Genomic DNA, 13,311 nt, shown 5'->3' with positions numbered 1-13,311 from the left:
TCATCAACATCAGTGTGGTCGTTTTTTTTTTATCAACCACAGGTGATGAAGCTAAACCCTCAGGCTGCACAAGAGTCCATAGAAAACTTCAGTAAAGACAATTTCAAAGAGGACACGGACACGTTTGAACAAGGACAAACAAGAAAAAACTGCATGATATATGTGAAAAGTCAGACATACTATTTCAAAAGAGAATGCGTCGTTCTGATTGGCTCGAGAGAATCCTTTTCCATTGTTTGATGGGACAGTTGTAGTTCTCCCAAATTTAACCCACATACATTCTGTGCTTTAACCAGGCTGTTAGTAACCATGGCAACATTGTGGATGCTTTAGAAAACGGTTAAAAGCCTTAAATGACTCAATCCATAAATACACACCATTAGGGCCGAACAGTGCAGTTTGAAACAACAAATGAGCAAATCACAAAGACTGCAATATAATCGTTTTTCGTGTCTTTACATTCTCATCCTTGCATTAGCGCCATGGTTCTCAAACTGTGGTACGCGTACCACCAGGGGTACACAAGTTTTCTCTGGTAGAAATACTGTTGTGTTGTATTTGTAATTGGATATGCTTACAAATCCGATTTGGGCTGCAATCCAAACAAGGCCTTAGGGACTTTGTGTAAGAAACTGCATGAGAAAAGAATTCATTCCTACGTGTGAAGATGAAATATTCAATCCGAACAGCAGCAGAAACTGCACCTCTGTTTTTATACGAAGTCGCCGGTGCTCAGCTGACTGACCTGATTTAGCTCCGGTTGTGACAAAGCACTTCAGGAGACCACTTCTTCCTCTGGTTTAGCAGTAAATACACTCTTCACTTCTCTGCTCGGACTCTGTTCTTGACAGGTTTTTCCTGACCATGTGTCATCTTCCTGACACAGTCAAAACAGAGCGGCAGGTCGGCACCTGGATCATTTTCTTGGAGACGATGCTCTCGCCAGATAGAAGTGGCACAGACAAGAATAGATCACTCCTGCCCCATTTCCTGCTGTGCTGTCCCAGGTGTCCGTCAAATAAGGCCTCTGTTTCTCACATATAGAAACTGTGACAACTTTAAAAAGCCCTCACTATATTATTATCCGGGTTTGTTCACTTTTTTTCTGTGTGTGTGGATAGTTAACGACTTCTCCTGCATTATTGATGACAGCAGATATAAGCCATGAATAATGCACCAGCCACTTAGGTTCTGCTCGTGCGGAACAGTTTCATGTGGGATCTTGTTAAGCGCAGAGTCGGATCACATTGTGGCCAAGTCTTAACCGTTCCAGGGTGTTGGGAGTCGTAGCGGCTTAATTTTTTAACAACACAATGTTTCCCGAGACGGTAAATATCACCAAGTCTCTTGTTCAATAATTGAAAATGTATTATCTCTGAGGGCTGCGGCAGTTCATGTAAACAACCTTTCATGTCGGTGTCTTTGGTTGCTGATGCTGTCAAGGGGGGGAAACACAATTAATAATGAAAATGCGCCAAAAAAACCTCTATAATTAAAGAGTATACTAATTAAACAGTATAATATATATGATTTTTGAGCTAGCTAGAAAAAAGGTAATGAAAACATTGCCAGTGGTTGAACCTTTGCGAAAAATGGGAAACAAAACAGAGGAAGAAGAAAACAACAACACATTGTCCGCTTTTTATCTTCTACTTCAGTCCCTCTCTCATTAGTTTCAGTTGATACAATTGATTTAATTATAAAATATTGAGCCCTTTCTTGTGATTAAAATGGTCAGATTTGTCACCAACATTCACATCTCGTGGCTAAGCTAACAGCTAAGCTAATGGCAGGCAAATGCATGTGTGAAGGAAATAAAGCAGGAATTGGCGTCGCTGCCAAAAAAAAATCGAGCAAAGATTCAATTAACTCGCTCGCCATGAGTGTGCTCTCAAGTTGTTAAGAGTACATTCATGGCTAGGCTAATGGCTAGGCTAGCTGACTATCCATTAGCCTTCAAATAAATGAATGTGTTGCTGCCTTTTGCTGGAAATTATGATGGACGTTAGCCAAAAATGAGACAAATATGAATTTAGGATGTTAACCAGTGTCTTGTATTCCCAGTGATACCATTAAAAACCTGTTTGTAAACAACATGGTTTTAAACAGGGTTTTTTGACTGCTGGGAATGTTGAATTTGTTTGGTGTTTTCCTTCACCTTCAACTTACGCCTGCACACAGTGTGTAACTGAATAACTATGAATTACACACAAGATTAAATGAGCATTACGAGACTGTTAGTTTTTGTTTATTTTCCCCCTGCAGCTTTGAGAAAGAGTAGAGTCCGTAAAATAAAAGTGTGGTAACGCAGCTTTATGGACGGAAAATTAAGACCAAAGGTAAAAATAAAATATAGTCAGAATTCATTTTTTTTTTTCTCAGTATTTTGTCTTTGTGTTTAATTTTTAAAATTTTTTCCCAAATAAATTAATATGTAATCCTCTTCTGTATATGAAAGTAGGTTAGGAGAACTTAAACGCTGTCTTTGCCCCTAGAACTGATGCATCATTTTGTGGATATTCATAATTGGCTTGAGGAGGAGTAGCTTTACCTTGCAGCAGCTTTAAAGAGCTCAGCAGTGACATTACACCCACCTACTCCCGTCATTGCACTTCCCACTTCCGAGAAGGGAGTTGCTTTAATCCAAATTGGCAGTGATGCCTCTCTGACATCCACAGATTTCCTGTGACCGATTGGCCAGTTGGCTCAACAGCCACAGAGGAACACATAGTATGGCCCCGGAGCGGCTGCAGTGAATTATTCATTTTACACACATGCTTCATTACTGAGCTGATTAGTGTTTTCCAAAGAGTAAGACCACCCCACCATATAAACAAACCCCGTGGAGCTGATTCCCAGCATGCCCCTCTGCAGCAGAATGGTTTTAATTTTGACGGTTTCCAAAATGATATGTTTCATCCTTGGGGGCCAGCTTTAAGTCATTTGAGTTAATGTGAATGGAGAATTGTTGGGTAAAAATCTTAAAAATGAAGAATACAAATAAAGTCCTCCACTCTCTGAGGACACATTCTGAGCTACATTTACAATTGGATGAATCACGCCTTGACAGTGAAGACTGCTCTCATGGCAAGATGTGAAAATGCAAATTCAAGTATGATGAGATGTAAATATCATGCATGATAAGTTACGGCTGATAGTTCTCATCAATCATCCAGGAAAACGATGGAAACCTCATCCATGTGACTCGTGGTTTCGCTTTGAGGTTGGATGGTCGTGTCTTTCTTCTTTTCTCTCCAAAAGCGCAAGAGCAGAAACTGCACTGAATAAAGGATAATGTTTATTTTGCTTTATGACCTTTGACCAACAATATCATATTGACATGATGTTAAAAACCTGTTTGTGAACGTCAGTGTGTGGTCCACAATGTATTGGTCTTTACTTTAGGCTGCACGATGTAACCATGGATGCAGCCCAACATGGCTGATCCAACCAATGTAGACATTTCTTCCACTGCTGAAACACTTTGTTTAAACAGTTGAAGGAGTTAAGTAGTAAAACAAATTAACACTAACTTATTTTTATATGCAAAAACTGAACTTTGAACTTCTTGAATGCACGAATGGAGCATTACATGGTGTGTGTTTTCTGCTATGATGCCACTGCAATCATGTCCAGGTGAAGTCTTAACTACCTGCAATAAAGGAGATAACGGGTTTTCCTCTTGCAATTTAAAAAAAATGCATGTTACACTGTAGGGAATCTAAACAGGGTTTTTCTCTTAAACGTTTTTATGTGCTTTAACATTTTTGGCTGCACTCAGCAAGGCTCGAAAAAGCTGACCTCGTTTCTACATGAATCATTAGAAACCTGAGAAATGCGGTCATTTATAGAAAGTATTATGTATGTAGTCTGGGCATATGGACGGCTGGAAAATGAGCAGGCTGCCTTCTTTACCTCTGTTTTAAATTTCCTAATAATAAAATAATCTTTGTAAACCCCTGGTGTGCAGTGCTAGCAACAGAAGCTAATTAAATGAATTAAAGCACAGTCAGAAGTAGCCTCCGTCCATTTCCAAACCTCAAACTGTAAAAGCTTTGGTCGCCATCCCATCGCACCGTCCAACCCATCTGTTGGTGAAATCTGTCTTCAGCGAGGACGTCGCTGCGAGCTGTGCAGAAATATAACAGCCTTTACTTTCACAGCACGCTTTGACCTGGTTTTTGGAGGAGGGAGCGCTGCAGGCTCTCGAACTGACACTGTGGAAAAACGCCTCCAGACAATCGAGAACTTGCTGAATGTTGACCGACAGGGCAAGCTTCCTCCTCAGCATCCATCACCGTATGAAAAAGCTGAAATTTGAGGGGAAAACCCATATTTTTAATGACTGTGTTGACAAATGCTGACAGTTCCTGCTCCTTAAGTGCAAAAAATCTTGCTTGATTTATCAATTTTATATTACAATAAGCTGATATCTCACATAGTCATGGTAAAGATGACCTGCAGTTCAAACCAAGCATCAGAATGGAGAAAAAAGGTCCTTTTAAGTTACTTTGAATGTAGCATGGTTGTTGGAGGCGAATGGGCTGGTTTGAGTATTTCAGAAACTGTTGATCTACTGGGATCCTCATGCACAACCATCAAAGAAAAAGGCCAGTGAACAGCAGTTCCATGGTTGAAAATGCTGTTTTGATGCGTCCTGTCAGAGGAGAATTGCCAGACTGTTTTGAAACATAGACTGTAAAATAAAATTGGATGTAGATGGACTTGTTTTCCTCCTGAAGCCGATCAGGAAGCAATAATCTATATGTACTCATATCAGTGTGATTGTCTGCCTATAGGTGACGTCTGTGAACGTCAGTTCAGCGTCGGCCAAATCTCGAGGCTTCAGAATGGTAGTTCAAATTTCTGTGGGTGACATCACGACCGGTTGCCACTTGGTTTAACACTTAATTAGGTCTTGTGTACTTAATAAAGTGGCCAGTGTATGTAAATGTAGGTTTTTGGTCAATTGATTAGAGAAAACATAGTATTTAGAGTTAGAGATTAAAGTCATTTTGGGCTCTAGTGACCAAAGAATGACTTAAAAATAACTCAAACTAAACTAAAACTCAATAAAAATCTACTTTGAAATATATTTCCATGGGAGAAAGGATTTTCTCTGCGTCTCCTGAGACACTGAAGTGCGATTCCCAAGTTGACAAAGAGGAAGTTCCTCCACATCCTACACAGTCGTGCACAGTTTACATTCCACTCGTTGCTCAGCTGTTACCAGCTCAGTCCGTCCCCCGGTGCTGTCGACTCACGTTAGCGACAGCTGTCATGGTTTCCCAAACTCAGAGGTCAAAGTTCAGCCGTCGGGCCCCCGCAACACGGAATTCCCACTCGACCGAGCGACGTCAAACTCCAAGAGCTGCGTTGACACAGAGGAGTGTGCTGCGTATGATGGGATGTTTTCACAGCGTTTTCCACCATATCAGCTTTTTAGCCATTTTTTATTGCTGTCTTCCGGAGTTGAAGTGATTTTTTCCCCCCCTCTTTTTTCCCCTGTACCCTCTTATCCTCCCAGTGGACAATACACTCCCTAAGATAGCGGTTGTTGGGTTCACTCATTCGAAGGATGTTCCCACAGGGTCAGGCCGCGTCCTCTCTGGCTCCGTCGCCTCCCAGTTCACACAACCCCAGCTCCGCATACATGAAAACCCACGTTTGTTTTCCACACTGACTGTTCAAACAGGAGCAGCGCCACTTCCCATGAGTGCCGGAGGAGTAATCCAATAACAGAAGCGTGCAACTGTCAAGCGCTGTACTGTTGCACATGAAATGTCACTTATGCGATTGTGAGAATTAGGCTGACTCTGCATTTTTGTCTCCCGACACTTGAAAATGTCAGCGTCACCGCGGCTGTGAAGCAGCTTTGTTTCCTCAGTTGACTTTTATCCGTTTCACATGAGTTCACACAGAAGTTGGGAGTTTGTTTCCTATGGCTGGAAAAGTTAACTCAAACGAACTGAGCGATACATCGATATCAGAACTGTATTGAGCTAAATTTTAAAGCGGACCGATTTTTAAAACTTTTCATTATGAGATAGCTATGCTCGTAAAGCAAGGCCACAGCAAACTTAAGGTTAAGGAATCGACCCCACTTCTCCGAAACTTGAGCGAGGTAGTGACATACTGAAAAAGGAATGGGTGTTACATACTGGAGCTTTAATGTCAATGAGTGGGTTTAATGAAGCTGCTCATCCTCCTGTGAGACTCACTATGCTCGTGAGACTATGCTTGTAATGCTTTATTTAACTTTACTCATGGTCCTATCTCACTTATATGTGAGATATGGAGGTGTACTTACAAACATGAAGTCGTTTCTATGGTCAAAAACGTCCTAGTCGCTACAAACGAGCCGATGTAAATGTCTCATCACTGACGCTCTCGTCAGCCGCGCTGTTTCAGACCAAAACCACACCCACATAACACGGACTGTCTTGTGATTGGCCAGTTACCTGGAAGTGACGTAATTGGCACGTCAGCTCTCAGACCCACAGCTCCCACACTGGAAAGGCGGACGCACCGCTAGCAATTATCAAAACATTGAGTAATGCCGTAATCCCTTACGCATTTAATCCGGAATCTGACCTCTGCAGGACGCCTGTAGCTTGGATAACGTTGTGGTTACCGAGATGATAAACACACATGCAAATGCAACACGAGCGTAGCATGTAGCTTAGCCTGTAGCCGGCTATCGCTAATGCTAAACAACAAAACAAGCACACAAAGACAGTTTTACGGTTTGTAGAAGTTGTAATATACGTATTGTTGGCACTGCTCCTTCCTTTAGGTGAAGTTTGGTGCTGTGTCCTGCTTTATATTGCTACTTTTCTTCTTCTTCTACAACCATAGAAGAAGAAGAAGAAGAAGAACTACTCTCGTTGTAGCTGCTGAGCGTATCGGTTGTACGGAGCTCAGCAGCTACAACGAGAGTAGTTCTTCTTCTTCTACGGTTGAAAGTACGTCACCGAATCTGCCAGACTAGGAGGCGCTGCTGTTTAGAGGAGTGGTGAAATTCGCCAGTGACGTAACTAGTCAACGGAAGTGCCGTTCCGCTTCGTAGAGCTCAGGAAAACAGTCAAACCCTGCGCTCTCAGCAGTGGCTGAACTGATTGTTATGAACTTTTAGGGCTTCATAAACGAGGTAATGACGCAGATACACACAAAAACGCGGCGTTAATTGGCACTGCCGGGCTATGGCCTCTTTAATTTAATTTTAATGCAAGTGTAAATGATCGTCTCTAAATAAATGCCCCGCCCTCTCACCCTACATGTTCATCAGGTGACACAGGAAAAAGGATTCTGAAGGTAGTAATGGGCAGGAAGTTGGGAAAAAATTAACGCTGACATGTTTTTTTTAATTATTTTGGAACTGTTTTAAGAAATATATGTTTGTGCAGTTTTTATTTCACTATTGCTACAATTAAATAACATTGACATGAATATGAAAGGGTCCCGGATGTATTTGTTGCAATTCATGATTGGCATTTTATCACTGTCACCAGCATTCAAGCTTTCAGGACGATGTCAACACCTATCAACTGTATATATACTGTATTTATATACATATATATAAATATATATATATGTATATATACATATATGTATATATATAAATATATATGTATATATACATATATATGTATATATATAAATATATATATATGTATATATACATATATATGTATATTTATATATATATATATATATATATATGTATGTATTGTATATAAAGGAGCGGAATGTTTTTATATACATGTACAAAGCCGTCCTTTAACTCCATGACCTCCTCTCTTTGTTCTCCGCAGGGTCAGCTGTCCCAGGCTCTCAACGTCCTGTCAGACCGAGCCACTGAGGCCAAGGAGTTCCTGGTCCAGCTGAGAAACATGGTCCAGCACATCCAGGTACTCAAATAGTGTCACTGTGAAAAATGTTTTTAAATCCCTGGCTTTGTTGATTTGTTATTAGTCAGAGCAGGGGTTTGAAACTTAAATGACCTGGGGGCCACTGAGTGTCTAGTTTGGTTAGCAGGGGCCAGTCAAGTAAACAACAGTAGGGTTATTATATCACAATATTAAGATTAAGATAGCTTTATTTATCTCACAGTGGAGAGAAAACGGCGTTACAGCAGCTCAACAATAGATAATAAACAAACAAACAATATACAAGTAAGTAATACAAGTAGGAAGGAAATTATTTACATATATATATAAAGATAAGTATAAATATAAATATACATATGTAATAAGGTGCAGTTTCTCCTCGGTGGTAAAAATTTATTCCATCATGATATCAAAATAATGATCTTTATGTTGATATTGAGAGCGGCCAACAAACGCAGGACCTTTCCTCAGTGCATCAGGGAACTACGGTGGCCTTCACATACCAGAAAGGATGTAAACACTCTTTAACATCTCTCTCCACTCTCTCCACTCTCCCACTCTAACTACTTAAAGTGTGAATCTGTGGCTGGTTTGTCTGCTGTAGAAACCTGACGTCACCCTCTATAATCCAAGGCCCTTGCCTTAAAAAACTCAAACACCTTTTTTATACAATCATTTTAAAGTGATTATAGACTTAATCAACCATACTAATGGCTAGTACGTTCAATTAAATTCTCTTAAATGTAACACAGTGGACATATAAGCCTCATATTTAGTGCTCATAGACCGTTTTTGTGTAAAATTAATCCAAAATGATGCTGTTGGAATACAATAAATCTCTGGCGACAGTGATTATCATTTCATTTGTTGGCACCAGCCGTTGAAGAACACATATTAGCGAGCCTCCTGTGGACAGTGCATTAGTCACACAAGGACAGTAGAGACATTCAGTCTCATTCAGTGAAACCGATGCATCGCCATAGCAACAGGAGACTATTTTTTCTAACTGCAGGTTTCTGTCTTTGGAGAGTGTGGGATTTTGTTCCTTCATTCACATTCTGTGCGATCACATATATATATTTATATTTGGTTGAGGAGACAAAGCTTCAGTCAAACTAATCGGCGGATTTGAGGAGGAAGGTGGGATTTTAAATAACTTTGTCACAGAGTCCGATGACGTTCGAGGGAAAGTCTCGGAGACACGAGGGCGGGAAAGCGGTGGAGAGAACTTTGGAGAGGAAGCGAGGAGGTGGAAGTTTGGGATGTGTGAAAATGAGCAGAGTGTGGTGGTGTAACTGTACAGGACTCAGTCATGCAATAGTGCTGATGTTGATTTCACCCGCCCACCTCTCTGACGGACGACACATGACGCGTCACAAACGGAAGAATACTTTGGATACTTCATTTAAGGGTTTTACAGCATCCGTTGAGATAATTATCTAGATTGTTAAGTCAAGCTCTGTATAGGTTGTTAAGACATCAAAATAAATAAATAGAATACTCTCATCTCCCAGAAAAGTCAGCAACTGGGATTTATGTTTACAATAATGAATTTAAACACATTTCTGAAAGCAAACGTGACTCAAAATCGCAACGTTTCTATGTTTCAGGGTTCATTTTCTGCTTTTATTTGTATGATTATGTCCTGATTTTCCCGCGTCTGTGCGTGTTTCCCCTGCAGGAGAACGGCGTGGAGTTCGAGGCGTGTCTGGTGGCCCAGTGCGACGCCCTCATCGACGCGCTGAACCGGCGCAAGGCCCAGCTGCTGTCCCAAGTAAACAAAGAGCACGAGCACAAGCTAAAAGTAAGTGGCCTCTAAAAACGACATTTGATGATAAAAAAAAAACCAACGATTCCAGAGACGTTTTATTGTGAACCATCAGCAACAGCACATTGAAGGAGAGAGACGAGGTTGAAGGGGGAGGAGGGAGAGACACATTTGTGCCATACAGCATCCAATTTCACGCTTGGGCGGTCTGTAGAATCAAGGTTTCACACGTGTAGGCGGTTTGAGAAACATGGCTCACAGACTCATACAGTACATACTGTATATGTGCAATTACGTACACGTTCTCTTGTTTTTCTTTGACTTCCGCCTCATATGGAATATGTAGATGTGGATGTGCAGATTCTTCGAGAGCATGGATTATAAATAACTCACTTCTATACAGCAGATACTAGATTGTCTAGTTTGTGTGGGTTTTGAAAATGCTGCGTTTTCATGTCAAATCGGTTTCATTAATGAAGGAGGGCTGTTCATGATAGACTGGTGTTTAATGGCGGGCAGAGACACAGAAGACCCTCCAAGAGGGTCCGGTCCAGTCTGTTGGCCAACACATGGGAGGCTCTGCGTGTCACTCGCTGAATCTTAATGCAAGAAAAACATGTTTCAAAATAAGGCTGAAAAATGCTTTTAAAAAACAACAATAGAATAATAACTGGGGATACTTCATGTTGCAGCTGAAGGTTCCTCACCTCACAAGTATTGGAAGGACGTGTGTAGCCTTCGGTTAGCTGGGCGATAATAACAATAATAAAAATAAAAGTAGGTGATTGTAAGCTCATAAAAAAGACATGTCTAATTATTCTGTCTTAAATTTCACCTAAATTTTACATACTGCACCTTTAAATATAGTTCACAACAAACAGCAGATTCAGTCTATTGAATGGTGGGTCCACACATATCAAAAGATAGACACAGAATAAGACAACAACCTATACATAACACAAAATGTGAATGTGTTTTTTAAGTAAAAATCAATCGCAATAAAGCAAGAAGAAAAAAAAGGAAAAAAAACAAGGAAAAATCATGAAATCACTCCTCGTCCTGAAGCTGGATCGGTGGATGTTTAGACGGCCTTTGCATGAGGACCTCAATTTATGGCCCCGGCTCATAAAGTGAGAGGAGATTGAAATCTAAAATTAATAGGGAGCCACTGGAGGGAATATAAAACAGGTGATATATGCTGATTCTTTTTTTTGTGAGGAGCCTTGTTGCTGGATGTTTGGTCAGTGGTGATTGCGCTAAGACAGCGAGAGAAGCTCCGCTTCCTCGAAAATGTCAAAGTCAAATATGTTGTGTTTACATTTCTGTACTAATTGTGCGCTAGAACGCGGTTAGAGTGTGTCACGAGTCCGTTCCGATGGATCGCCTTACGTGATTTCCGTATTCCCGTAGCAGCCTCCGCATTTAAACCACCTGTTCTGAATATGATGACACAGAATAGTTTTTTTTCACTGCGGTGATTGGACAAATGCGGCAAAACCGTCACTTCCGCGGAAGCTCAGCTTCTCTGGGAGTCAATGGAGTAGTGGGCGGGCACCGACGCTGGGCTTCTGCGTGGTGATTGGAGGAACTGTCTGAAGGGCGGAGCCAGTTTTTGGTCGACAGCGTTGCAGAAACATACACGACAGCATTTGTACATATCCACTGTAAATAAAAACGCTGTTATAGCATTTTTGTTTTACATAATTAGCGCATTTGCAAACGTTATGTAAGAATGTATGTATAAATAACTGCACCTGAAATGAGCTTCCCCCTGTTTCAAAGACCAGAAATCACCACCGGATGGTGTGTCAAGCTTATATAAATCTGTGCTGCTCTGCTTTTCATCTTAATTTATCATCTGCTCCTGGAGGAGGTCGGTTCATATCAGCTGCAGTAGATAAGATAACCCTTTATTAGTGGGGAAATTTGCATTTTTACAGCAGCAAAGACAGTAAAGTTCTGAATAATAAACGTGCATTTTCACATCAAGGATGTACAGTCGAGATTATTAAAAATAGAGTAAACTGTACAGTGTATACATTAAATAACCAGAATGTAATCTAGAATGGGCTTAATATTTACAGTGTGTACCAGGAGGAGGAGGAGGAGGAGGAGGAGTCACTGGGGTTGCTCTGAAGTGCACCTCCAGTAATTGGTTCCCCTCTGACACTGAGAGTCAGTGGGAAGCTTTTCTGATTCATTAGCATGTGGCTCAGCGGACGAGGTCATCACACAGCTGTAACTGATCCGGATCTGCTCCGGTCCTGACCATAATCTTAGTCCCTTCTTTTGTGCGTGTGTGTGTGTGTGTGTGTGTGTGTGTGTTTTTCCCAGATGTTGCATCTTTATTTGCATATTCAGAGCTGATTGTTGCGTGAAACTGAAATGCCAGCCGTGCATTTTTCTACGTGTCCAATTATGTAACTAACGAGGTGCACTGATTAATCCCGCTGATGCAGTCACACAAAGCCTAACATAATGATAAAAGCCATAAAAAAAAAAAAACAGCACAACAACAACATGAAATCTGTTCGCTGCTGCAGCTGACATGGCAACTCCACCGAAGCTCTCTTCTCCGCTCCTGGTCGCCATGGCGACACGTGGAGCTTGTTTTCAGGCTGTGGAGGCGAGAAGTAGTCCTTCATAACATGAGTCACTTCATCAGGAGGACTGACCCGCGCGCTTGTGTGCAGACGCAGCAGAGGCGGAAGGTTGTTTTGTGGCGGTTTGTCACGGTCGGAGTTACAAAAGCTCCTTCAGCCTCGCTGCCACTCACAGCCCGTGTTCCTGTGGAACACGAGCAAACACAAGGTCCAACCCAAATCCTCATGTTCAGCGAGGCGTTAGAGCCGATGGAGGTAACCCACTACATTTTGGAGCCTAATCCCAACATGGAGGTAGAAGACATTAATACAGAATATTTCATCATTATTTTTAACTGTTTCTTTTAACTTTATATAAGCATGTATAGCACTTGGGCAACAGGAATTGTGGCACCTGGTTGCTGGTTCAATTCCCGGGACATGTCAAGGGCTGGGGTGCCAGTGAGTAAAGTACCCAACCTCCATTGCTGCCCACTGCAATTGGTGTGTGTGCAAATAAGATTAATTCTAATTCTAGTCATTATGAAAAGAAAATCACAGATATGTAAAATTCTTACTATACTTACTTATTACTATACTTTTAAATAAAGAAAGCAAACAGAGACCATATTTGAAATTAAAGAGTAAACTGCAATGAACACCGATTTCTCCGTGGAGTATCAACATTGGATGATTCAAAGTTAGATACAGATCAGTTGCTCGCAAAAGAACATAAAATGTAGAAGAGCGGTTAATATTGTTGAAATCTATGAATGATTTTCCAGTAAAATCAACAGTAAAATAATGTCCTGACCCTGATTTCCTCTGCTATATTCCAGTAGAACGGTGATCATGTGTATCTTTGCCAATCATTTGCTGTACTCGATCATTTTTTAGTTGATATATTAAGATAAAAGCCCTCTAACTATCTTCATTGCTCCCAAATAAAATCAGAAGAACTGCTCAATCCTGACTTCCTACTTTTTTAATACTCTTACTTCTAAAACTTAACTACATTTTATATCAGAAAATGACTTTTGATACTTAAGTACAGTACATGTCATATGCTTTA

At 41.0% G+C, this 13,311-nt stretch overlaps 1 protein-coding gene across 2 annotated transcripts in view; it reads left to right on the top strand.

Moving 5' to 3' along the window:
* trim9 (tripartite motif containing 9) overlaps window positions 1-13,311 on the top strand; it is a 44,189-nt gene that overhangs the window by 7,960 nt on the left and 22,918 nt on the right. For both annotated transcript variants that reach the window (XM_058615601.1, XM_058615600.1), the window contains exons 2-3: window positions 7,815-7,910; window positions 9,571-9,693. In XM_058615601.1, coding sequence (XP_058471584.1) covers window positions 7,815-7,910; window positions 9,571-9,693 — 219 coding nt within the window. The remainder of the gene's footprint in view (window positions 1-7,814; window positions 7,911-9,570; window positions 9,694-13,311) is intronic.

Source organism: Solea solea, chromosome 18 (assembly GCF_958295425.1).
Source record: "Solea solea chromosome 18, fSolSol10.1, whole genome shotgun sequence".
Lineage (NCBI taxonomy): Eukaryota > Metazoa > Chordata > Actinopteri > Pleuronectiformes > Soleidae > Solea > Solea solea.
Note: the sequence above shows the minus strand (reverse complement) of the source record. Positions and strands in the feature narration are given on the sequence as shown.